The 26,086-nt window shown below is 48.1% G+C and overlaps 1 protein-coding gene across 2 annotated transcripts in view; it reads left to right on the top strand.

Annotated features, from left to right (window-relative positions):
- Positions 1-3,457: 3,457 nt before the first annotated feature.
- The window catches only part of TNFRSF8 (TNF receptor superfamily member 8), a 45,744-nt gene continuing 23,115 nt past the window's right edge, over positions 3,458-26,086 (top strand). Inside the window, exons 1-6 of one of the 2 annotated variants that reach the window (XM_082468694.1) lie at positions 3,458-3,670; positions 10,136-10,252; positions 17,994-18,146; positions 20,542-20,635; positions 20,991-21,148; positions 23,413-23,529. In XM_082468694.1, the coding sequence (XP_082324820.1) occupies positions 18,059-18,146; positions 20,542-20,635; positions 20,991-21,148; positions 23,413-23,529 (457 nt within the window). In that variant the 5' untranslated portion in view covers positions 3,458-3,670; positions 10,136-10,252; positions 17,994-18,058. Of the gene's footprint in view, positions 3,671-10,135; positions 10,253-15,994; positions 18,147-20,541; positions 20,636-20,990; positions 21,149-23,412; positions 23,530-26,086 lie in introns of those variants that run through there. The other variant, XM_082468693.1, reaches the window with a different exon arrangement.

Raw genomic sequence — 26,086 nt, 5'->3', positions numbered from 1 at the left:
AAACCCCACTGTTCCTGGGGACGGTGAGAAGATCGCGCCCCCTGGTGGCAAACTACAGATTTACACAGATTTATTGTTGAAAAGAGCTGCTCTCTCCTTCCTGAGTGCTTAGAATCCTAGGGGGTGCTATTATTTACACATGCGATTTTGTACAATTGCTTTATTTCGCTCTCTCTCTTTATGTATACACTTTATTATTATTATTATCATCTTTTACTGAACCTTTGGCTAGTTAGTTGCAGACATTTTGATCCTTCACCCCTACGTATTTCAGCATGTTTCTTCTACAAAAAGGACATCTCTTACATAAACAAGTTTTCAGGCATTCAGCTTCATAGAACATAATCAAATGTAAAGCCCATATTCAAATCTCACCAGTTATCTCAATATTCTCCTTTACAGCAATATCCCCCTTCCCAACCTGATTCAGGATCCAACCCAGACATTGCATTCAGTTCTCCAGTCTTTAGTCTCCTTTATACTGGAACATTCCACAGCTCTTCCTCATCTTTCATGCAGTGGCATTTTTAAAGAGTCCAGGCCGGTTGTTTTGTAGAACGTCCCTCAGTTTGGGTTTATCTGATGTTTCCTCATGATTTGATTCAGATTGTGGACTTTTGGTAGGAAGACCACCGATGTGATGTGGTGTCCTTCTCAGCACATTGGACCTTTCTCATTTTCATGATGGGCAGCCTGTGGCCCAGAAAGGGAGAGAGACCTGGGGACACAGTGAAGCTCAAAATCTCCTGTCTGCGCTTAGTTGCTGTGTGACCTTGGGTGGGTAACTGCACCTCTCTGAGCTGCAGTTTCCTCATCTGTAATGTGGGGTGGTGATCTGGCCCCAAAGGGCTGGGGGTGGCCTAAAGGAGGTGATGTGTGACTCATGGTTGGGGGGGGGAGTGATAGGTAATACCATGGGTTCCCTCTTCTTCTCTGCCCCTCCCACCCCTCCACTGACCCAGGGTGAGGTGGCAGGAGATGAAGGATAAGCATTTGGGCTCCCCTCAGCTGTCCCCTCAGGCCCTGGGAGAGTGAGCAGGGCCATGTCCTTGTCAGAGCCCACAGCTATCAGTGAGAGGAGCAGGCAGGCCAGGAGGGGAAAACCCAGGCCAAGGGCCCAGAATTTCCCTCACACTCAGCAGGCCTAGCAGGGCTGAACCCTCACGCCCCCTGCCCCCCAGCCCACCCCAGCCATAGGCTTCCGAGCTCGCATGGTGAGATGCTGCGGGTCAGGGAGAAGCCTGGGTTGTCCTGGCAGGTCTCTGCCCCTAGAGAGCCTCCTCAGAGCCCCCTGTTTACTTGAGAAGAATGAGATTCCGCTGGAGGGGGAGGCTGGGCGCCAGTGGGCGAACAGACTGTCCTCAAGGCCCCGGGCTCTGGATTACACGAGACGCGTAAGTGCTGTGTGACTGGTGTCTGCAAATGTAGGTTATGTTTATTATTTCGAATTTACGTGGCAACATTTCAGATGTGCAGACGAAGAAAACTGAAGACTGTAAATGACACTCCGTGTGTCCACCTTCCAGCCACGCTGGCCTCCTTGCTGCTCTCTGCCCATAGCAGATGTATTCGTTTATTATTTTCACAGTTCCCTCGGGTGGAGAAAAGACTAGGGAATCCCCTTGGGCCGGCCAGGCCCCTCCCCAGCAGGGAAATGGCTTCTGCTCTCCTCCCCCAAACCAAGAAAGCCCCCACCTCATTCATCCCATGAGTGGCCGCCTCCTGTCTGCCAGCCATCATCTCAGATGCTGAAGATACAGAGGTGGGACACAGCTCCCTCCTCCCCTGTCTCCCCCACTCCCTCCCACTCTCCCTTCCTGGAGCCCCCTGTTATGGGGCTTCCCAGAAACCTGCTTCCTGCTCCCCTCTCATTCACCAGGAAGGACAAAGTTCCTTCCCCCAAACTCAGCGGAGACTCTCCTCTCGTGAACCACCCCCTAACAGAGGGGCTTAGCTTTCAAGGAGCCCTGGAAACATCGGGGAGCTTGTTAAAAATGCCTATTCCTTAAAAAAAAAAAGAGTCTTGACCTTACTTCACACCAGACACCAAAATGAAATCTGAATAGGAAAGGTTAAGTAACACCATCTAGAAGACAATGTAGGAGAATATCTAAATGCATTGGGTGGGCAAGTATTTCTTAAATAGGACATTAACTATAAAAGTAAAGATTGATACATTAATTGCACTTCATTAGAACTAAGAACGCTGTTCATCACAAGACTCCAGTAAGAAAGTGGAAAGGCAACCCATAAGATGGGAGGTGATATTTGCAGTGCATATATTCAACAAGAACTTATATCCAGAATATATAAAGAATTCCCACACAGCAGGAAGAAACGTCGGACAACCTAATTTTTAAAAAAATGGGCAAAAGACCTGAATATGCATCTTACAAGAGAGAATATCCAAACAGCTGATAAACATGTGAAAAAGTACCCAACATCATCACTCATCAGAGAAATGCAAATAAAAGACGCAATGAAATTCCACTATATGCTCACCCAAATGGCTAAAATTAAAAAAAAACTGACTATACCAAGTGTTAGCAAGGATGTGGAGCAATTGGAACACACACCCTGCAGTGAAATGTCAATTAGTACAATTTAGAAAACGGTATGGAGAATCAATCAAAGCCAAGCATACACATACTATGACCCTACAATTCCACTCCTAGGTATATATCCAATGGAAATGTGTACATATGTGCACCAAAACATAGGTACAAGAAAGTTCCTAGTGGGATTATTCATAATGATCAAAAAAGTGGAAACAACCCAAAGGTCCATCAAGAGTAGAATAGATAAATTGTGCATATTCATGGGATGCAATACTGCAAGGCAGTGAACTTGAATGAATGGTTGCTATTTGCAACAGTGTGGGTGATTCTCACGATAGGATTTTGAGTTAAAAAAGCCAGTTGCCAGGGTGTACGTTTCTATCTAGGTAAAGTTCAAAAGCGGACACAACAAATCTCCGGTGTAGAAGTCAGGTTAGCGGGGGGACTTTCGTGGCGGGAGGGGACAGGAGGTGGGTGCTGGGTACTCGTATCTTGTTTCTGGATCTGGGTACTGGTGGCAGGATGTGTTTATGCTGTAAAAATTCAATGTGTATATATTTGAGATCTGTGTGCTTTTCTGCATGAGTGTTAGACATCAGCAGACAAGTTTACCAGCGCTTCTTATTGCTGGGCCCATGCTGGAAGCCAAGTAGGAGGCAAGTGAATTATTCCCAGGGAGAGAGGCCAGGGGCTGGGACCAGGTGGAGGAGGTGGGGGTATTGGTCCGAAGGGGCTGAGAGATTTTACTGATGGGTTGGGTGTGAGTACTGGAGGAGAGGGTCAAGGGAGACTCCAAGGTTTGGGGCCTGAGTTATGGAAGGCTGGGGTTGCCTCCACCCCCGCTGGGAAGACCAAAGGTGGAGCGAGTTCCAGGAAGTTTCTGTCCTGACTTCTATAACGTGAGGCTCCACCTCAGGCCTGGCCTGATAGCAAGTGGAGACCAGGCCTCCTGGGACCTGAGGGGCAGGAGGGAGGGTGGGTGTCTGGGACCCTCCTGGCCTCACCAGTGTGTTTCACCCTCCAGGGTCGAGTCTCCAAGGACGCCTGTGGAGGGGACTCCAGCCGCTACTACAATGAGGCTGCCGGGAAGTGCTGCTTCCGCTGCCCCGAGCGTGAGTAGGGGTGTCGGGAATGGGGGCAAGGGGGGAGTTTTGTCCTCAAGTTACAACACTCCGGGGAGATTGAAGACCAGGGCCAACATCGTCATTGTCATTGGCTATAGGTTTTAATGAACAGCTGCCCTCTGTTGAATACTCCCGGCACGTACACTAGCCGGAGGCCTCACAATCACTGCATCCTCTCACAGGATCTTCACCGTTATCCTTTGTCTTCGCCCTTTTGCAGATGGGACTGTTAGGGGTGCTGTGAGGTTAAGCAAGTTGCCCAAGGTCACAGAGCTGGGAAATGGGGGAGCCAACTGGGGCTGGAGCTGAGGGTTCTATGACCCCAGAGCCTGGGCTATTGACACCCCCTGACCGCCGCTCATTTCCGGGCCTACGAGCACTTGGCAGGCCTCATCTTTCCTGCCCTGGGAACTCGTTTGTCCCAGGGCTGCCGGGACTGTAGCTTGCTCGGGGACCAGTCTCCCTGCCCAGAGCTCGCTTCCTGGGAGGCTCGCCCGCCCCCAGCACAATGATGGGCCCCATGAGTAGATGAAGGGCACCATTAGGAAATCCTTCCAGAACAGGCATGGGTCTTGTTCTCCCCACTTTGCAGATGAGGCTCAGGGTCACAAGGTCATGAGGCATCCCCGTCCCCTGTGGTTGTTATCAAAGTCCCAAGGCACATCCAGTGGCCTTAGCTGCGTGGGGCTCAGCTGCGGTCTCTGACCTCGGGGAACAGGGACTCATGGGGGAGGAAAGATATTAGTTATGTCAGCAGAGGGTGTGAGGGAGGACTGCACCTATGGGCTCATCATAACTGCCTCTCGCTTTGAGGACAACAAGCCACTGGAAGTGGGCAAGGGTCTTCAGGTCAGGTAGAGGGCCCAGCATTGCTGTCTGGAGGATGGCGACAGGCCACCATGCACAAGATCACCAAGGGTATGTGGCCCGAGCTGGGCAGGAACCCTGGTCAGTCTGTTCCTAGACCTGCAGCCTCTTTGCTCCACTATGAGCGCAGACGCAGCCCGTGCTCAGGCCACCAAGGACCAAGAGAAATATTTTGGGAAAGAATTTGGTATTTTTTATTTCCAAAAATGATAGTAAGAAGTCATTGTAGGGGAAAAAGTAGAACTTCATTGGACTGTCTCGCTTTTATTTTCTGGTTCCGTGTTGGATTTGAAGTATATAACAGATGGGTTCCCATGCTTTTTTAGTGCTTGGGACTTTAGTGCCTTAAGGGCCGGCCACCCACATACCCACCCACCCACGTACCTGCCTGTCTACCTAGTTGTTCTTTCACCCACTCACTAACCTATCCATCCCTCCCTCCTCCCGCCTCCCATCCCCCTTCCCTTTCTTTCTGCCACCCATCCCCCATACATCTACCCATCTGTCTCAGTCTGCTCCGGCTGCCATAACAAAATACCGCAGACTGGGGGCTTCAACAGCACCCCATCTCCCCAGGAGAGCAGTGGTCAGGGTTCCTGAGTGGTGTGGCCCACAGGGCTCTGTGACTTTCCATAGGACCTGCAATCCCAGCCGCAGGGAGGAAGACAGACAATTTCTTCCTATGCCCCCCAGCCCCCCTTGATGCCAGCCTGGCAGGGCTTGATGGGGAGTGGGTGGGGAGAGAGAGGGTGACATCCCAGTCTCAGGCTCCCTCCACTTAGATGCCGTAACTTGGGAAAAGGGGGCTCCCTTTCCCCACGTGTTCCCTCTCCAAGGCCCAATGACTGGGGGTGGCCGAGAGCCCCATGCTGGTGTGGTGGGCGGGGCATTTTGCTGGAGTTTTATTGACCCTGTGCTTCCGGGCATGCAAGAGAGGAAAAACGAAAAACCCACAAAAACCCCTTCCTCTGTCTGTCGGGGAAATTTCTGACATTTTGCAACGCTGCCTGCAATCAGCACTCAGCTGTGTACGGGGGCAGGTTGGTGGAGGAAGGAAACAGGGAGACCTTTGAGATTGAGAAATTAAGATGTCATCAGATCCCTCCTCCCACCCAGGCCTGTTATGCCCTTTCTAGCATCCTCAGCAGTTGATATCCAGCCCTCTGCTTCCACACCCCCCAGTGACGGGGAGCTCACTCACTGACTCATAACGACAGCAGTGGTTATCATTGGTGGAGCATGTGCCACGCCAGCCACAGTGCTGAGCCCTGTAACTATCTTAGCTCATTGAGCCCTGATAGGAAACCCAAAGAGGAAACTTGCCCACGGCAGGGTTCAGGGATTTGCCCATGGTCACAGGCTAGTAAGTGGCTCAGGCGGGGCTCAAACATGGCTGTCTAGGCAGAATCCTGAGCCCCTCACTCTGATTTGGTACTGACCCCGAGGCATTGCATCTGGGGAGGCAGCGGGGCATATCAGGGAAGAGCCTGTGTGCGGGCTACGCCCCTTCCTATTCTGCACCCTGCTTCCTGTCACCCTCCCTTTTGTGCCCAGACTCACCCCCCATAGGCGGGGTCTCCCCCGCAGGCGTGGGGGGATGATGTGAAGCCCAGGCCTGGTGTTAGGCAGAGAGCACGGTTTGTTTGGGGCCAGGCGGGTGTACCCCATCTTGTCCTGGGGGAGCTGAGGGTTTCTCCAAGGAGGAGGAGGAGGCCTCGCCTGTCCTCCCTGCTCCGGCTGAGCTTGGCTGGTCCACAGTTCCCTCCCCACCTGCACTTCTTCTTCAGGGCAACGGCGGGGGGGGACACTTGACAAACATCTTTCAGCCCCAATTCCAAAGCACAAGAAGAAAGCATCTGATGGCTCAGAAAAGTCCAGATGTCCACCTCTGCTCTGGTTCCCCGAGGCGAGGACTGCCCTGGACCACTGCTAGTGGGGTGGGGGAGGGGGGAATGAGGGCAGTTCTCCAAGAAGGGCAGCCTGTGGGCTGAAAAGTCCTTCCAAAACACGTCTGCTGCAACAGGCGGTGAGCATCTGGGAACCATGAGAACACACTCCTGGGGGACCTGACCTTGTTGGAAAATGCAGGGGAGACTTCCTTGAGGAGGTGGCATCCAAAGGCATCCTGAGGACAAGCAGGAGTTGGCCAGGCCAAGGTGGGGAGGGGGTGTGCTCTGGTTAGAGGACACAGAATATGCCAAGGCCTGGAGTGGGCAAGGATGGGCATTCAAGACCTGGGAGGGGCTCCATTTGGCGGAAGCAAAAGGGGTGAAGGGGGTTGGGGAAAGGCAGGGCGGAGGGGCTGGCGGCCCAGACTCAGCGAAGAGCAGTTCTGCCCGTGGGAGTTTCGGGGGCCAAAGCAGCTGGCTCCTGCTTGCCTGATGCTGAGGCAGAGGTGAGAGGTGGTGACCGGAAAGTAAGGACAAACTGTGAGAACATCTGGAGTCAGAAAGGCGCCGATCGGAGACTGGGAGGGTCAGGACAGAGGGACACTTGGGAACCAATTCTCAGAACCAGCACAACTCCTGAGGCTTTCTTAACCGTTTGGTTTCTGATTCTGAAAGTGGTGCCCGGGGGAGAAGATCTACGTGAAAGATGGGAAAAGAAGAAACTAGCAATCAATAAACACTCATCATGTTTCTGCCCCCTCTGCTCCAGGGCCCGTGGACTCTCTGTCCTCTGCACAAGCCACGCCTGTTCCTCCCGCAGGGCCTTGTTACCTCTGCCTGGAATGCTCCCAGCCCACCCCCACCCCACCCCCTGCACAGCTGCGTCCTTCAGTCCTTTGGGACTCAGTAGGCCCCCCCCCCCATCCCCCGCTGTCTCAGGCTGTCACTCCACTCCCCACTGCTTTCCTCTCCCTGAGCTCCTGCTGTATGTTCTTCAGAGTCTGTCTCTGAAGTCTGAACCCACTTGCTAATTTCTTTTTTTAAAATATTTATTTATTTGGCTGCGTTGGATCTTAGTTGCCGCACGCGGGATCTGGTTTTAGTTGCGGCATGCGAACTCTTAGTTGCGGCATGTGGGATCTAGTTCCCTGACCAGGGATCGAACCCCGGGTCCCCTGCATTGGGAGCACGGACTCTTAGTCACCGGACCACCAGGGAAGTCCCGCTAATTTCTTTCTTTACGTGCTGTCTCTTCCCCAGGCTAGAGTGTCAGTTCCATGAGGGCAGGGACCTCACCTTCAATCTCTAAATCAGTGCTTGGGGGCTTCCCTGGTGGTCCAGTGGTTAGGACATCGCACTTCCACTGCAGGGGGCATGGGTTCGGTCCCTGGTCGGGGAACTAAGATCCCACATGCTGCAGCATGGCCAAATAAATAAATAAAAATAAATCAGTCCCTGGCGCGAAGCTGGTGGTCAGTAAGTGTGAGTCTAGTGAGTCAGACTGACCCCCAACTCAGTTACTCTGAACCTGTGAGTGTGTTTCCTGCAACAGAGGGTTTTCTAAAGTTCACGCCAGAACAGCCCCTGGTGCTGAGAGGCGATTTTAAAGGGACCCAGGAGGGGAATCTGGAAAGGATCAGGTGATCAGGAAAGTTCCATGGTGGTGGGGAGGTGTGGTTTCAGCCTGACCTGGCTAGATACGAAGGGTTTCCTGGGGTGGAAATGGAGATGGAAGGGGTATCTCTCATATCAGTTTCCTGGGCTGCCATTAACAAAGTACCACAAACTGAGTGGCTTAAACACCAGCAATTCATTGTCTCACAGTTCTGGAGGCTAGAAGTCCAGGATCAATGTGTTGGCAGGGCTGTGCTTCCTCTGAAGGCTCCAAGGAAGGTTCTGACCTCTCCCCCAGCTTCTGGTGGTTCCTTGGCTTGTGGCAGCATACCTCCACTCTTCACGTGGGCATCTCCCTGTGTGCCTATCTGTCTCTGTATCCAAAATTTCCCCCTTTTTCTAAGGACACCAGTCATACGGAATGAGGGCCAACCCTAATGACTTCATTGTAACTTGATGACCTCTGTAGGGGCCCTGTCTTCAAATAAGATCACATTTTGAGATACTGGAGGGTTAGGACTTCAGCATCACTTTTTTTGGGGGGCGGTGGTGCATAATTCGACCCATAACAACATTCCAGGACATCTGAGGAGTGCTAGAGAAAAGATGGAGAGGCCCAGGCTGGCAGGGGTACAGAGTACACGAAGCAAGTGAGGTACAATGACGCCAGACCAGGAGTCTGCAGACAAGACTGAGGCCTGGGAGTGCCAGGCTGAGGAGTCTGTATTGATTAGGTTGTCAGAACATGTATTGATCAAATACGTGCCAGCCCCTGTGACAGGGACTCATTGGCAAGCAGACACAGAAAGATCCATCCTTGAGGAGCTGACACTCATGTGGGAAACCCAGACACTAAGTTTATTCTCTAAATAAATATGAAATTTCAACAGAGTTGAAAGGTGTAAGAGGGCAAGGTATGTGGGTCTCTGATGGTTTATAACAGGGGTCCTGTTCAAGTTGCTGAGGAAGTGATGCCTTGACTATGATGTGAAGGCTGAGTGGGAGTTTACTAGGGGAAAGGGGGGAAGAGCAGTCCTGGCAGAGGACCAGCTTGTGCAAAGGCCCTGGGGCAGAAGGGAGCATGGCCACCTTGGGGAACAGGGAGACTCCAGTGTGGCTAGAGAATAGAGCCAGGGGTATATGAGTGAGCATTGACCATGGTAAGGACCTAGACCTCTATCCTGGGAGCCATGAGAAGTCTTTGAAAGTTTTCAGCAAGGAGTGAGGGGTCAGATTTACCTCTCTGAAAGCCCACTGGGGAGCTACTGAAGTTTCCTGAGCTAGAGGGTGTGTACCATCAAGCTAGTACTTTTGAGAGGTTCTTGCATGTTATTCTAGAGCAGGGACTCTTACCTGGGGGTCCATGGACTCCCAAGGGTCCATGAGTAGATTTCAGGGAAACCATGAACCTGATTGAGTTCACTTATTTTCATTCGCCTCTAACAAAAATTCCCTTTATGAATTCCTTCCATTATGAATTAAGGCAACAAAGCCCAGCAGTAATAGCAGTACCTGCAGCTTTTCCATCAGTAGAGATCGGGTATTCTCATATTATATTACAACTGCTGCAGATATCATAAGACATTGTTTATTTTCATCACTACTTTGAAACTGTGGTAGTTATTAGAGCTTATTTAATGAGTTTACAACGAATCACATGTACTACGTCTTAAATTATTTTGTTTAACGCTTTGATAACCGTATGCCAGCATCGCTGATTCCTTCGTAATCCTGTGTTTTATTTTGTGCACTTGAAAACGTGATTCTGAGCAGGGTCCGTAGGCTCCCCCAGAATGACTAGGGGACACGAGAAACGTTCAGATCCGCTGGTCTAGATTCCTTTGGTTGTAACGAACAGCAGCCTAACTCAGGCCTAAACAAGACAAAAGGGAAATAATTGAGTCAATAACAGCGTAGTCCATGGTGCCATAACTCAGGTTTGAATGATGTCCTCAGGACTTCATTTCTGTCCACCTCTGTCACCTCTGAGTCACCTCTTTCTGAGGCAGGCCCTGCCCACACCCCAGCAGCAATGACCCTCCGAGGTGGCCTGACCTACAGCTTCTCTGTGTCTCTTCCCCAGGGCGTTCCCTGAAGGAGCTGTGCCCTGAGGGGCCCAATGACTGCAGGAAGCAGTGTGATCCCGACTACTACTTGGACAGAAACGGCCGCTGCACAGCCTGTGTCAGCTGTTCTGGAGGTAAGGGCCGTGTCTCTCCTCCGGGGGCTCCTTCCAGGGGGGATGGGGAGCCTCGGGGGTGTGGGGAAGGCAGCGGAGGCGGAGAATCTGAAAGGCGGGGCGGATCAAGACTTGGTGCCTGTACTCTGAATCAGCCCCCCGGTGCCTCAGTTTACCCCTCTGGATTTGTGAATTGATATCAATCATGATCTTTTGCATCCATACTTTTTTTTTTTCTTTTTTGGCCACGCCATGCGGCTTGTGGGATCTCAGTTCCCTGACCAGGGATTGAACCCAGGCCCTCGGCAGTGAAAGTGCTGAGTTCTAACACTGGACCACCAGGGAATTCCCTGCATCCATACTTTTTAGAGAGACTTAGTTACCATGTTTCCTCAAGGGAGGGACTCACACTTATGTATTAAGTTTACTTTTTAAAAAATAAATAAATAATTAATTAATTTTAATTTTTTGGCTGCATTGGGTCTTCGCTGCTGCGCACGGGCTTTCTCTAGTTGCGGCGAGCGGGGGCTACTCTTCGTTGCGGTGCGCGGGCTTCTCACTGTGGTGGCCTCTCTTGTTGCGGAGCACGGGCTCTAGGCGCGCGGGCTCAGTAGTTGCGGCAGGTGGGCTCAGTAGTTGTGGCTCGCAGGCTCTAGAGCGCAGGCTCAGTAGTTGTGGCGCACAGGCTTAGTTGCTTCGTGGCATGTGGGATCTTCCCAGACCAGGGCTCGAACCCATGTCCCCTGCACTGGCAGGTGGATTCTTAACCACTGCGCCCGCAGGGAAGTCCCATGTATTAAGTTTAATCTTTGCTAAACCCCTAGGGGAAGATTCTTTTCTTATCCCAGCTTTACAGTGAGGAAACTGAGGTTTAGGGAGGTTAAGGGCCTTTCCAAAATTACAATGTTCTGGTAATTTGCAGCACTAGAGTTTTAGCTACTGGTTTGACACCAAGGGCTGTGTTCTTTCCCTAAAAGCACAGTGCTTCCAGGAGAACTTCTTCAATAAGTGCTTTCATTGTTAATTTCTTATTATGGGTAGTGAATATGGTTTGTGTACTATCTCACGTTTGTTGGGTTCTTTTGGGGGTGAGGTGGGGGAATTTGTTGAGATTTCTTGTGGCCTAATACATTTTCATGCTTTTTAGTATGTTTAGTGTGTTTGGGGGGAAAATGCGTATTCTGCTTGCTGTGTACAAAATTCCATGTATACCTATCTAATCAAGCTTGTTAATTATGTTATTTTAATAATATGCATCCTTATTTATTTTGTCACCTTCACAGAGGTTGGTTTTTGAGATAGACATGTTAAAATCTATCTCCCAATATGCTTGTTTTTCATCAGATTTTCATTGTGTTCTATTTTTGCTTTATAAATGTCAAAGCTATGTTATTAGGTACAATGTTCATGAGTATCATGCTATCTTGGTGGGTTGGATGTTTTATCAACATGAAATACACCTCCCTGTTTCTTATAATGTGTTTGCCTTAATTCCATTTTTGTTTGATATTAATATTGCCATTCTTGTTTATGTTAGCATTTCTCTGGTATATCTTCAAAAAATTTTAAATTAATGACCACATTTTATTAAACAAAAGTTATATGCATCCATCATAAAAATTCAAGCAATACACAAGTGTAAGGAAGAAAGTCAACTCTGCCCCTCCCCCATCAGTGGGAGACTGACACCTCTCTGTCCCTCTCTATAGAGAGAAGAATGGGTAGGTTAGTAGCCAGACAGACTATACACACATAGAAAGAAGGAATCTTTAAGAGGATGGGATCATACTATTTATGGCGTGAACATGATTACATTTAACTTTATTCAAATATATCAGAGGAAGAAGGAACCAAAGTGAAGAAGCTAAACTATCACAAGAGACAGTAGTTCCTAAAGAAAAAAAACCCTCTGAAATTAACAAAAGAGGTTATGAAAATCAATAAGCAGTTAGGAATCATTTAAGGAATGACTGTCTCTTCTGGTAGAGTCATATTCTACTTGTTTCAATTTTGGGGCAGCAGAGAGTTGCTTGACTCCCTGTAATGGAAAATGAATGGCTCGCTGGCCTCCCCATCCTCTTCCTGGCTTTTGTTGCTTACATTATTTTTGCTTCATCATAGTCTATGATGTTTATCATCTTTTCTGTAGCCCTAAGTCCCCTGGCATGTTAGCTTTACTTTGCTATTTAAATTCATTCATTGTGCCCTATGAGTCCATTTATCACAGCTTCTCATTCCTGAATTTTTCATTTTTATTTGTCTCTTGATTGGTTAGGTTTCACTGTCATGTGGACTTTTCAGGGAGGGCTCATCTTTGCACCTTCCTTGACTTTTTTCATGTTTGAGAATATTTGTTGCTTTTAAACTGGAATGACAACTTGGGCAGGTATAATGTTATGCCTGGGACATATTTTCTCTAGAACTTGGTAGGCATTGGTGCACTGTCTTCTCGTGATGAATATTGCTGTGGAGGAGTCTGCAGTCAGCTTCTTTTCCCCCCTTTGTAGGTGACTGCAAGAATCATTCTTTCTCTAGTCTTAAGGATCAAAAACTTAACCAGACATATTTATGCCTTGATATGAATTGTTTGGAAACAAATCTTCCTGGTACCTGGTATGTCTTTTCTACCTGCAGATTTAGTTCTTCCTTCATTTCAGGGGAACTGACATGGATTTTATCTCTGCTCAACAGATATATCTCAGTGTCAACTTGATGGATACCAATTATTCTTATGTTTGATTGTCTTTGCCTTTCCCCCTTGTCTATCATCTTCATTAATTGCATTAATATCTGTCTTTTTACCTTGCATTCACTGGTATTTTCTCAATCTTTTCTCCATGCCGTTAACTCAATTTTCTGTCTAATCTTTTTTGTTTCTTGCTGCCCAGGGCAAGACAGGGCCCCCAGGACACTGGTAGTTCACTTACTGAATTTCTAATTATGGTGTTGTGCATCTCAGTTTGTTTTCTTTTGCTCTGCAGTCTTCCTTCTTATCTCATCCTTTTAAAAAAATCATCTTTTTTTTGAGCTCTTCCTTTATTAAATTACTATTCTTATTAAGTTCCTTTATAGTGTGAAGCACTCCCGGGATTGCTTGTTAGTTGCAGACTGGGTTCTTTGTCCTTGCAAACTATATTCCTATCTTTTTTAGATCTTTCTCTTTTTCTTGTCTTCCCTCCTCCCTCCCTTCCATCTTTCCTGCTATAGCATGTTTGCACTGTCGCCTTCTTATATTTTTCCTTCTTGCTTGAGCTTAGCCAGGGCAGCAGCTCTGTCCCTGATACAGTGTGAGGGATTTCTCCTTCAAACCTGCCCCATCTCACTGGCCTTGAGTTCGTCTTCCCAGCTCAGACCATCAACTGGGGACTCTCAGAGTTACTTTTTTTTTTTTTTTTTTTTTGGCCATGCGGCGGGGCTTGCGAGGTCTTAGTTCCTCAACCAGGGATTGAACCTGGGCCACAGCGGTGAAAGCACCGAGTCCTAATCCCTGGACCACCGGGAATTCCCAAGAATTACTTTTTTAAAAAAATTGTGGTGAAATATACGTAACATAAAATTTATTATTTTAACCATTTAAAAATGTACTGTTCAGCGGCATGAAGTACATTCATATTTTTGGGTGACCATCACCATCATCCAGCTCCAGAACTTTTTCATCTTCCCCAATTGAAACTCTGTCCCCATTAAACACTAGTTCCTCATCGCTCCCCGCACCCTCACCCCAAGCCTTTGGCAACTACCATTCTATTCTCTGTCTCTATGAATTTGACTACTCTAGGATGTTCATAGAAGTGGAATCATACAATATTTATCCTTTTTTTTGTGACTTGTTTCACTTAGCATAATGTCTTCAAGGTGCATCTATGTTGTAGCATGTGTCAGAATTTCCTTCCTTCTTAAGGTTGAATGATAGTCCATTGGATGGATCTACCACATTTTGTTTATCCATTAATGTCCATGGACACTTGGGTTGTTTACACCTTTTAGCTATTGTGAATATTGTTGCTATGAACATAGTTGTACAAATAGCTGTTCAAGTCCCTGCTCTCAATTCTTTATACACTCAGCAGTGGAATTGCTGGATCATGTGGGAATTCTATGTTTAATTTCTTGAGGAATCCTGACTGTTACCTTTGAAACTCGTTTTAGGAGCCTGAAGGCGGCCTGGGTGGGGGTCAGAGAGCAGCCAGCGATGGGTGTTGTCATGGTGGCAGGGGCTCTGCCTTCTCTTCTGTCAGATAGTCTTTATCAAGCTCCTGCTGCCTAGACAGGGATGCCCCCCACTCCTGGAGCTTCTGCTCATTCCCCCAACTAGGGAATTGGCAAGTCCACGCAGTCTTTTCTGCCTCTGCCCAGGCCTTTGATATTACATGCAGGCAGCTACTCAGAGTGTTTTTTTCTTGAGTTTTCCGTGGATGTCTACCCACTGTCTTTAGGTGGAGTCTCCAGATTTTTGAAGATTATCAGGATTTTATTCTCTCCTCAGTACAGCTTCTAGGCTGCAGGTGAGAATGAGGGGCTGCACCAGGGTCACTACAACAAGGAAGAGAGAAGAGAGGGTCCCGAGATGGTTTTAGGAGCCAGGCGTAGGAGGGTCTTTTAATCATTGCTGCCCACACCCCATTGGCCAGAACCAAGTCACATGACCGCCTATCCATCTGCAAGGGACGCTGGGAAATGTAGTCTTCCTCTGAGCCCATTTGAAACAGGATTTGGGGAACGCATCACTGTGCTCCAGGGGATTCCTTCTCATAGCTGCAATTTCCTTTTGCATCTCCGAGGATATTAATTATACTGATTGCAAAGGCATGTTCTGTTTTGTCTTTTATCTGTTTTCTTGAGTGTTAGTTCTGTTTGAGTTTGGGGCTGTTTTTTCTTGGTGCTGGTTTCTTCTAGTCTTTGGTGACTTCGAGTTCTGCACGTGGGATCTGATGACTGGGGTAGGGTGGGGGTCTGAGAGTGGGGCTTGTGAAATCCACCTCCGGGGACTGTGAGGATGAACGGGTGGGGTGGAGGTGCCGAGCGGGGTCTGTCAGAGGCTGGTCCTCTGGGTCTGCAGGGTCCCTTCCTTCCCCCACGGCTGACCAGCCCTGGGGCGCCGCCCAGCTCACCTCACCCGAGTATCCTTGGGGCGACGCTTGGCTTCTAGCTCTGTGGCGTGACTGGATGAGGAGTGTGGGGCGAGGGACCCACCTGGGTGCTTCTGCTGCACTCCTTGTGGGATTCCCTCCCGCTTGCCCCTACCATTCACCCACTTGGAGACAAGCACCCAGAGCCTCTCCTAGCATAATCAGTCGTATGGGGTACGTTTTGGGCTGTGGTCTCCTTCCATCCAATTCCATCTGCCCTCCATATTTAAGAAGTCTTCGGGGCTTCCCTGGTGGTGCAGTGGTTGAGAATCTGCCTGCCAATGCAGGGGACACAGGTTCGAGCCCTGGTCTGGGAAGATCCCACATGCCGCGGAACAGCTGGGCCCGTGAGCCACAATTACTGTGCCTGTGCTCTAGAGCCCGCGAGCCACAACTACTGAGCCCACGTGCCACAACTACTGAAGCCCGCGTGCCTAGAGCCTGTGCTCCACAACGAGAAGCCACGACAATGAGAAGCCCGCGCACCACATAGTCCTGCTCGCTGCAACTAGAGAAAGCCCACCCACGTGCAGCAACGACCCAACACAGCCAAAAATAAATAAATAAATAAATAAATTTATTTAAAAATAAATAAATAGGGCTTCCCTGGTGGCACAGTGGTTGAGGGTCTGCCTGCCAATTCAGGGGACACGGGTTCGAGCCTTGGTCTGGGAAGATCCCGCATGCCGCGGAGCAACTGGGCCCGTGAGCCACAATTACTGAGCCTGCGTGTCTGGAGCCTGTGCTCCGCAACAGGAGAGGCCACGATAGTGAGATGCCCGCGCAACGCGATGAAGAGTGGCCCCCTCTTGCCACAACTAGAGAAAGCCCTCACACAGAAACGAAGACCCAACACAGCCATAAATAAATAAATAAATAAATAAATAAATAAATAAATAAATAAATAAAAACATCTGATTGTCTTTCAATAAATAAATAAATAAAGTGTACAGTGCTGTGGTTTTATTATATTCACAATGTGCAACCACCACCACTATCTAATTCCAGAACATTTCCACCTCCCCCCAAAAAAACCCCTTGTAATTACTATAAATGGAATATAACCTTTAAAAATTGTGAAACACTGTGTTGTACACCTGAAATGTATATAATATTGTACATCAACTATATCTCAAAAATAAAAAATAAAAAGAAACCCCCTTAGCTCCCAATTCTCCCCTCCTTCCATCCCCTGGCAATCACTAATCAACTTTCTGTCTCTATGGAGTTGCCTACTCTGGACATTTCATATAAATGGAATCATGCAGTATGTGGCTTTTAGTGTCTGGCTTCTTTCACTTTATATGGTGTTTTCAAGGTTCGTTCATGTTGTAGTGTGTATCAGTACTTCATTCCTTTTTATGGCTGAATAATATTGTGTTATATGAATATAACACATTTTGTTTATCCATTTATCAGTTGATGGACATTGGTGTCGTTTCTACTTTTTGGCTATTATGAATCATGCTGGAATGAACATGCATGTACACGTTTTTGTGTGGACATATGTTTTCAGTTGTCTTGGGTATGCACCTAAGAGTGGAATTGCTGGATCATATAGTAAATCTATGTTTAACTTTTTGAGGAACTGCCAGACTGCCTTCCACAGCTCTGTCCTACTTTATATTCCCGCTAGCATTCTATGAGGATTGCAATTTCTCCACATCCTCGCCAACACTTGTCATTGTCTGTCTTTTTTATTCCATCCACCCTAGTGGATATGACGTGGTCTGTCATAGTGGTTTTGGTTTGATGACTAATAGATGGATCTGATGACTAATGACATTGAGCATCTTTTCATATGCTTACTGGCCATTTATATATCTTCTCTGGAGAAAAGTCTTCTTAAATCCTTTGCCCATTAAAAAAAAAGCAAAAAACTTAATAGACTTTTTTTTTTAGAGCAGTTTTCAGTTTATAGAAAAACCGAGCAGAAAGTACAGAGATTTCCCATATGCCTGCTCTCCTCACACTTTTCCCCAGTATTAACATCTTGCATTAGTGTGGTACCTTGTTACAGTTGATGAACCAATATTGGTGCATTATTAACTGAAGTTCATAGTTTACATTAAGGGTCACTCTTTGTGTTGTATATTCTATGATTTTTGACAAATATGTAATGTCATTTATCCACTATTGCAGTACCATACAGAATAGTTTCACTGCTTTAAAAATCTTCTGTGCTCTGCCCATTCATCTTCCCCTCCCCCACCCCCTACCAAACCCTGGCAACCACTGATCTTTTTACCATCTCTGTAGTTTTGTCTTTTCCTGAAAGTCATGTAGTTGGAATCACAGTATGTAGCTTTTCCAATTGGCTGCTTTCACTGAGAAATTTGCATTTAATGCCCCTCCATGTCTTTTTTGCCCATTTTAATATTGGGACATTCACTTCTTTTTAATACCATTTTAGTGATCTCCAGGGATGCGGGCTGGGAGGTGGAGGCTGCCTCATGGACCCCGCCTGCCCTCTAGTCCTCACGTCAGGAACATTCTGGAAGGAAGGGCTGGGCATACCAGCTGCCCTGCCCAACAGCATGCCTCCCTCACGTGCTGGACTGTCCCTGGGACTTTTCTGAGTCCCTTCCCTCACCCTCCCTCTGTCCCCGGTGACCCTTCTCTGTGTCCCTTAGACGACCTCGTGGAGAAGAAGCCATGCTCATGGAACTCTACCCGCGTCTGCGAGTGCCGGACTGGCATGTTCTGTGGCACATCAGTCATCAACTCCTGTGCCCGCTGCCTCCCTCACTCCGTCTGCCCGACAGGGATGGTTGTCAAGTTCCAGGGTGAGTATCCCCACCGCCCAGGACCACGATCTGTGCCAATGCTGCCCCCCCACAGACCTCCCAACGACTCTCCACCTCCCACCTCCTCCTTCCTGTTGGACAGATCACATCTCCTGTCACGATGATGCCAGGGATGCAAACGGAGGCCCCTGCTGCCCCTTCCCTGCACCTCGGGTTCCAGGCTCAGAAAGAGTCCCAGGCACCACCCTGGCTGGAATAGGTCTTGGATTGGTTTGAGGATCGGGGCAGAAATTCTTTGATGCCTGATAAACAAGAAAGAAAACTGAAGTTTCTGTCCTGGTAGTTTCCTGGAAGATGAGGGCTGGTTTCCCATTTTGGTCCAGGGATGCACCGTGCTTCTCACTCTACCACGCGTTCGCACATGCTGTTCGCTCTTTCTGGGACACCCTTCCTTCCCCGTTCACTCAGTCATCTCCGCTTTCAGCTCTCTGTCCAAACATCTCCTCCCGACCTCTCCCAGGTCACTTCTCGACATGGAGGCGAACACTTGTGTCTGTCTTGGTGTGGTCAGTGCTTGTCTCCCTCCCTAGGCTGTAGCTTCGTGAGGGCCACGGTCATCTCCCCGCTGCCTAATCAGACACCCGGTGCAGAATCTGCTCTTCAGAGATATGTGTTGAATGATGTGACAGGGAGATCAGAGCTGGGGGTGGTGGGGTTCAAATCTGGCCGGATTCTCTCTGGTCACACAGAACCCTCAGCGGGGGGACCCTCAGAAGCCCGCCACCCACAAGCAGGGGCAGGTGGTGGCGTGGAAAGGGCTCTGGATTGGACATCAGGTACCTGGGGTTTTGTACAGCTTTGCCTCGTGGGGCACGTTCCCAGGCCTCTCTGGGCCTCAGTCTTCCCATCTGTAAAATGCAGAGGTGTGACTAGAAGGCCTTGCGTGGGGGCTTTTCAGCTCAGAAACTCTTGCGTCTCTAAGAAAAGTAGCCTTGAGTTCTGGTGCTCCAGCCTGTGGACCAGCTCTCTCGACGGTGTTCCTGCACCTGCCACACGGTGGCGCCAGAGGCCTCTCTTTGCTGCCCCCAGACCTGCTGCCCAAGGCGGTGCCACGGGCCACGCTTAAAATGTGGCCAGTCGCCCTGAGATGTGCTGTCAGTATAGAATATGCCCCGGATTTCAAATACTTAGTATAGGAAAAGAATGTAAAACATCTCATTAATTATTTTTTATGTTGATTACCTATTGGCATAATATTTTAGATATATTGGGTTAAATAAACGTATTGCTTAATTTCACTTGTTTCTTTTTTACTTTTTAAAATGTGGCTACTAGAAAATTTAAAACGATGACATGTGATTGACATATTTTATTGGACAGCACTGCTTTAGACGTGCTCCAACCTTTGGCTGCCAAAACCTGTCTAACTTCTAGATTCCTCTGTGGGACTTCCCACTGAGCAACTCGCAGGACCTCAGTCTCTTCCGCTGTAGAATGGAAAGTAGTTTCTGTCTCAGATCAAGCTTATAGCTAAGCCTTACACTAAGACCTTGCATAGGCTTTCTCCCCTGAAGTTCTCCCGACGTCATAAGACTGTATTAGCCCCATTTTATAAGTGAGGAAATTGAGGTTCAGAGATGGCAGGTAATTAATTGCTCAAGACCACAGAGCCGGGAATATCTAATCCAGTGTTTGAACCTTATGCCCCGGTCTTATCACCCCACCACAGAGCAGATAGATGAGATAAGTCAGCATTGCTCATACCCTCCTCTACCAAAACTTCCAAACTCAAGTCCACTTGATTGAAAGCACTATGTGTTTTCTTCTCCACTTTTGCTTCCACCCAGTATTCTCCAGTACTCTTTGGCTTGCAAGTTACAATGTTTTTGGCTCATGTAACTGAAGTGTCTGAGGATAGCTTTGTGGAGCTTAAGGCACGGCTGGATCCAGGAGCTCTGTCTTTTCCCGTCTCTCATCTGTACTACCCTATGTGTTGATTTGTCTGTAAAATACCTACCAGCAGCTCCTGGCTTGCTTCCTACCCAACCCTAGTGGAAAGACAGCTTCTCCTTCCCACATTCTCAACAACCAAAATAAAACCTTGAAATTGCATCTCATAGGCGTGTCTTGGGTCATGTGCCCACCCCTGAACCAGTCCATCATGGCCAGAGGAATGGGATGGATTGATTGGTCCCGCCTGGTCCCACGACTACTCCTGAAGTGGGGTCCCAGCCCCTTACCACAGACATTGAGATTGGGAGGTGTAATTCTCCAGGGAAAATTGGACGGCTTTACCCCAAAAGGGAACTGATGCTGGGCAGGCACAAACATCAGATGGCCACCGTGTTTTCCTGGGTTGCGGTGGTAAAAGGTGTATTTTGGAGTCTCTGGCTCTGTAATACCAAGTCTGAAGGCATCACCATCCTCCCTGCAGGCACAGCGCAGAGGAACACTGTCTGTGAGCCGCCTTCCCCAGGGACCACCCCCAACTGCGGCGCCAGCCCACAGGACTGCAAGGCCCCTGCCAGGTGACTCCCGGCCCCCTCCTATCCTGCTGACCTTAGCGTGGGGCTGTCCCACCCCATAGGAGGTCCAGGGCACTGCTGGCTGGGGGTGAGGATGGGGTTCAGCCCAGGGAGCCTCTCTGCCAGGCCCACAAGTCATTTGAGGCCCTACTGTGTGCCCAGCCTGCCCTGAGCACACAGGAGACCGAGAAGGCCTAGAAAACACAGCCCTTGCTCCCAGGAGCTGACAGTGGGCCTGCCAGAGGCTGTGGGCAGAGCGTCTGGGGACCTATTCTCTATAGAAATGGTTATCCCTGAGGACAGACTCCCCTTGCCCCATCAGGAAAATTGCCAGTCCCATCTCCCGCTTCCTTCCCAGCAGCACCATCCCCCAGGCCAAGCCCACCCTGACCTCTCCAGCAAGCTCTGATGCCAGGACCACACTTCTTGGAGGGGGCACCCCCCTCGCCCCAGAAGATGCTTCTAAAATCACTGCCCACTCTAGCTCCTCCGTGGGGAAGCTCAATCCAGATCCAGGTAAGTTCTCCAGAGAAGCTGTGGGCTGTCTCCAGGGAAACGGTGTCCGATGGCTGGGCGACTGTGTGTGGCAGTCAGGGCAGGCAGGCACTGAGCTGTGGTCTTTCCCAGCATGGGGAGAAGAGGGTCTCCAGGTCTTCTGGGGCTGAGGGCTTCGAGGGCCAGAGTAGATAATGGAAGGACTCATTCGTTTCACGTTTTGGGTGCCAGACACTGAGGCAGGTGCTGGGGCATGCAGCAGAGCAGGCCAGCCTCTGTAGGTGTGGATTTGATGACCCCCCCTGGTTCCCATGGTGACAGATTGGGGTCCTCAGCTCACTCCTGTTTATTACTCAGTAGCCTTCCATTGTATAGGGATACCACACTTTGTTCATCCAAACAGTTTTTGGATTTTTGAGTGGTTTCCACTTTGGGGCTATAATGAAAAACATTTGTGTGAATGTATGTTTTCATTTCTCTCTTTTTAAAAAATTGATTTGTAGAGCTTCTTATAATTCTTTGTCCTATAATTGCATTCAAAACATCTTCTCCCACCCTGTGGCTTGCCTTCTCATCCTCTTTACAGTGTCTTTTGATGAAGAGACGTTCTTAATTTCAGTGTAGTCAGATTGGTCCATCTTTTCCTTTATGACTAGCGCTTTTCATGTTCTGCTTTGTAAGGCTTCTCCTCCGCTGAAATCTCAATGACACCCTACATTTATTTTCTAAGGTCATTGCTGTTTTGCCTTTGTTTAAAGAGTCCCCATGAATATTCAGTTGAACCCACACCATTTATCAAATAAATTGTCTTTTCCCCAGTGTTTCACATGCCATCTTTGTTGTAAATCAAGGGTCCATATATGTATGGGCAGGATTCTGGAGTCTCTATTCTATTCATTGGTCTCTTTGTGTATTCCGTGTGAATACCATTCTCTCTTAATTACTATAGTTTTTCAGTAAGTCTGGGTGCTTGAGCAACTACTCCAACTTTGGTCTTCAACAGTGTATTGGCTGTTCTTGGTAATTTGCATATCCACATAAATTTTAGAATCAGCTTTTCAAATTTCATAAGATAGCCTATTGGGATTTTAATTGGGATTGCATTGAATCTACAAATCAGTTTGAAGAGAATCCACCTCTTTGCAGTATTGAGTATATGGTATAGCTCTACATTTATTTAGGTCTTCTTTATTTTTTATTTTTATTTCTAAAATTTTTGTTTTATATTGGAGTATAGTTGATTTACAATGTTGTGTTAGTTTCAGGTGTACAGCAAAGTGATTCGGTTCTACATATACATATATCTATTCTTTTTCAGATTCTTTCCCCATATAGGTTATTACAGTGTATTGAATAGAGTTCCCTGTGCTATAAGTAGGTCCTTGTTGATTATCTATTTTATATATAGTAGTGTGTATATGTTAATCCCAAACTCCTAATTTATCCCTCCCACCCCTATTTAGGCCTTCTTTAAATTCTCCCAATAATGTTTTATGATTGTCTGTGTAGAAATATTTACATCTTTTGGTTAGATTTCTAAGTAGTTGGTATTTCTGATGATGATGTAAATGGTATCTTTTTAAATATTTCATGTTCTAACTTTTTATTGTTAGTATTATTTTGAACTATGTGAAATGCCAGTATTTGACTGTTTCTGTACTATCAAAATGGCAATTTCATGTGGTTCAATGCAAATATATAGACGTTCAATTGATTTTGATATAATAACATTATATCCAACTACCTTGCGAAACTCACTTATTTCTTCTAATAATGTATCTTCAGACTCTTCGGATTATCTGTGCACTCAATGATATCATCTGTCCATAACTGCTTGGTATCTTCTTTTCTAAACCTTACCACTTTTATTTCTTTTTCTTGCCTTATTGCATTGCCTATTATCCCCAGGACCAAACTAAATAGAAGTAGTGATAGTAGGCATCCTTGCCTCATTGCTGAACTCAAAGGGAAAGTGGCTACCAAAGTTTTGAGCAGGGCAGTGACAGAGCAGTGAGACTGGGGAGAGCGCTCTGGCAGAGGGGAGGGACTGGAGGCGGGGGTGGGGGTCAGTTAGGAGGCAGTTAGCACTCTTCTCCTGTGTGGCCTTAGACACATTCCTTCCCTCTCTGAGCCTCAGGACTCCCTCTGAAGGACTGATCGACATGTGCAGAGTTTGGGAGCTGGCCATGGAGCTGGGAGGCTTCAGTGATGGGGGTGGTGGTGAGATGAGGGCGAGGCCTCTGTCAAGGTGGCCTGGCCTGAAGCTTCTCTGCTTCTTTTCCCAGGTCTGACCCTGCCACAGCTATGCCCTCAGGGGTCGACCGACTGCAGGAAGCAGTGTGACCCTGACTACTACCTGGACAGGGACGGTCGCTGCACGGCCTGTGTGAGCTGTTCAGGAGGTAAGGGCCTTGTCTCTCCTCCAGAGGTTCCTTCCAGGGAGCAGGTGGGGTCTTAGACAAGAGGCCAAGAATCTGGGGGTGGGAGCCTTGAGCTTGGTCTCGGATGCTCAGCCCTTGGGAGCCTGGTTCACCTTGCTGGTGTTTTTTGAGCAGTTGGCTTCTAGTGACTCCTAATCATGATTGTGGGTTTTGATGGCCGTGACCCCTTTTCGGAGAACTTCCATTCACTCAGTCTTTCCTGCGAGGAAATATTTGTCGATCACCTACCTATTTCAAGCTTGTCTCATTATTTTTGTACGTATCCTATGATGCGTGTATTACGATTGCCCCCATTTTACAGAAGAGGAAACTGAGGCTCGGGGAAGTCAGGGGGCTTCCAAGGGCCACAAGCCCTCGCAAATGGCAGGGCCAGGATTTGAACCTAGGGAGTCTGCCACTGGGTTCTGAGCTCATCACTCCACTGTGCTGCCTCTTAGAGCGCCTCTGCACAAGCACTTAGAGACTGACTGCTATATGCACGGTGGGATGACGTCCTGCCATAGTTTCCCCTGCGGCCGGCTCCCCGCAGCCTCACAACACCACCAGCCTCCCTGTGACGTCCAAGCAGCTGCCCAGGCCCCGGGCTGCCATGGCTGTAGCCCCAGCCCACTCACAGTGGCCACCACCACCGGGGGGAGGTGTGATTCTGTTTCTGCATCAGCACGGGCTGGAGTCCAGGGAGGCCAAGTGGGGGAAAGGACACTCCGTTCGTGGTCACCGGGGTCACTGTTCCAATTACTAAGGTCACAGAGCAAATTTTCTCAAAACTGAGTGGTGAAAAGCAAACTATTCGCTGTACTCGTGGAGTCTGTGGGCCAGAATTCAGACCCGGCACCGCGGGGACAGCTGGTCTCTGCTCCGCGACGTCTGGGGTCTCAGCTGGAAAACTTGAAGCCTGGAGCTGGCATCATCTGAAAGCTTTTTCATTCTCGGGTCTGGGGTCGATGCGGCTGCGGGCTGGGCCCTCAGATCCTCTCCATGTCGGCCTCTATATGGTCTGCTTCGGGCTTCCTCAAGTCCTGGGTGCTGGACTCAAAGATGAGTTGGGGTGGGGTGGGGTGTAGAAACCATACGCACTTTTATGACCCAGCCTCGGAAGTTACACGGCGTAACTTCCACTACATTCTGCCTGTGGAGGCGGTCACAGGGCCCCCTTGAGTCATGGAAGGAACAAAAAAGTCGTGCTTCTTTTTTTTTTTCTTTTTTTGGCCGTGCCGCATGGCATGTGGGATCTTAGTTCCCCAACCAGGGACCATGCTTCTTGATGGGTAAGTGGCCGAGCTCTGGAAGAGCAGACAGACCCAGAACTATTGCCGTGGCCATTCCTGGAAAAATATAATCTGTCACAGCTGCTGTGTCAGATGGGGAAACAAGAGATGGCTCTGGGCCCAAGAATTCCTTCAGCTTGAATAACTGAAGCCCTGCAACCCTGTGGAGTGGAGCCCAAGTGCCTGGGGTCAAGTCTTGGCTCTACCGCTCGGGAGCTTATAAGCTCAAGCAAGTTTCTTAACCTCTCTGGGCCTCAGTTTCCTCATCCGTAAAATGGGCAGAATCATAGACCTCTCTCAGAGACCTGTTCTGGGAGTTAAATAGGTTAAACCGGGTTAATCTGGATAGAGCGCTAAGAACACAGCCTTGCACACACTCGGTTGTGTTAATACCATGTTATAAGTAATAATGAGAGGTTTCAGGAAGACACTGTGCAATCTCTTATCTTTATCGTGCAAGGCTTCTAAGCCTGTAAGTATCCCGCCGATTGAGAAATGTCCTTATTAAGCGAATCATATTTGTCTAAACTACTGATGCAGTAATTCTATTTTCACCCGTAAACAGAGCATGTAGATTATCCCCAAACATGTATAAATGCATTATTATACTTCTTCTTTTACAAAACCACTAACAATTCTTTTTTTTTGATCTTTGAAAAAACCCACTTTTCATCATTGACAATTTCAAACACATTCAGAAGTAGAGAGAATCAGGAATGGTTATGGACTGCCACCCAGTTTTAAAGAATTATCAGTCAGGGCCAGTCTTGGTTCATCTCTACCCATGCCCACTCACCCCTGTTCTCTGAATTATTTTCTTTATTTAAAAAATTATTATTTTTTTTTGGATTTTTTTCTTTTAATAGATTTATTGAGATATAGTTGACATACAATAAAATGCACACGTTTAAAGTGTGCAGTTTGATAGGTTTTGTCATATGTGTGTAGCTGTGAAACCATCACCACAGTCAAGACAATGAACTGTCCATCACCTCCCAAAACTTCCCTCATGCTCCATGCCATCCCTCCCATCGCTCCCTGCCTCTACTGCCATTCCCAGGCAACAGTTATGCTTTCTGTCACTATGGAATAGTTTGCATTTTCTGGCTTTTCCTATAAACAGAATCATAGAGCATATACTCCTTTTTTTTTTTTTTTGGCCATGCCACGTGGCATGCGGGATCTTAGTTCCCCGACTAGGGATCGAACCTGTGTCCCTTGCAGTGGAAGCTCGGAGTCCTAACCACTGG

Source organism: Balaenoptera physalus (genome assembly GCF_965194825.1).
Source record: "Balaenoptera physalus genome assembly, chromosome: 1".
Classification (NCBI taxonomy): domain Eukaryota; kingdom Metazoa; phylum Chordata; class Mammalia; order Artiodactyla; family Balaenopteridae; genus Balaenoptera; species Balaenoptera physalus.
This window is presented reverse-complemented; position numbering and strand designations above follow the sequence as displayed.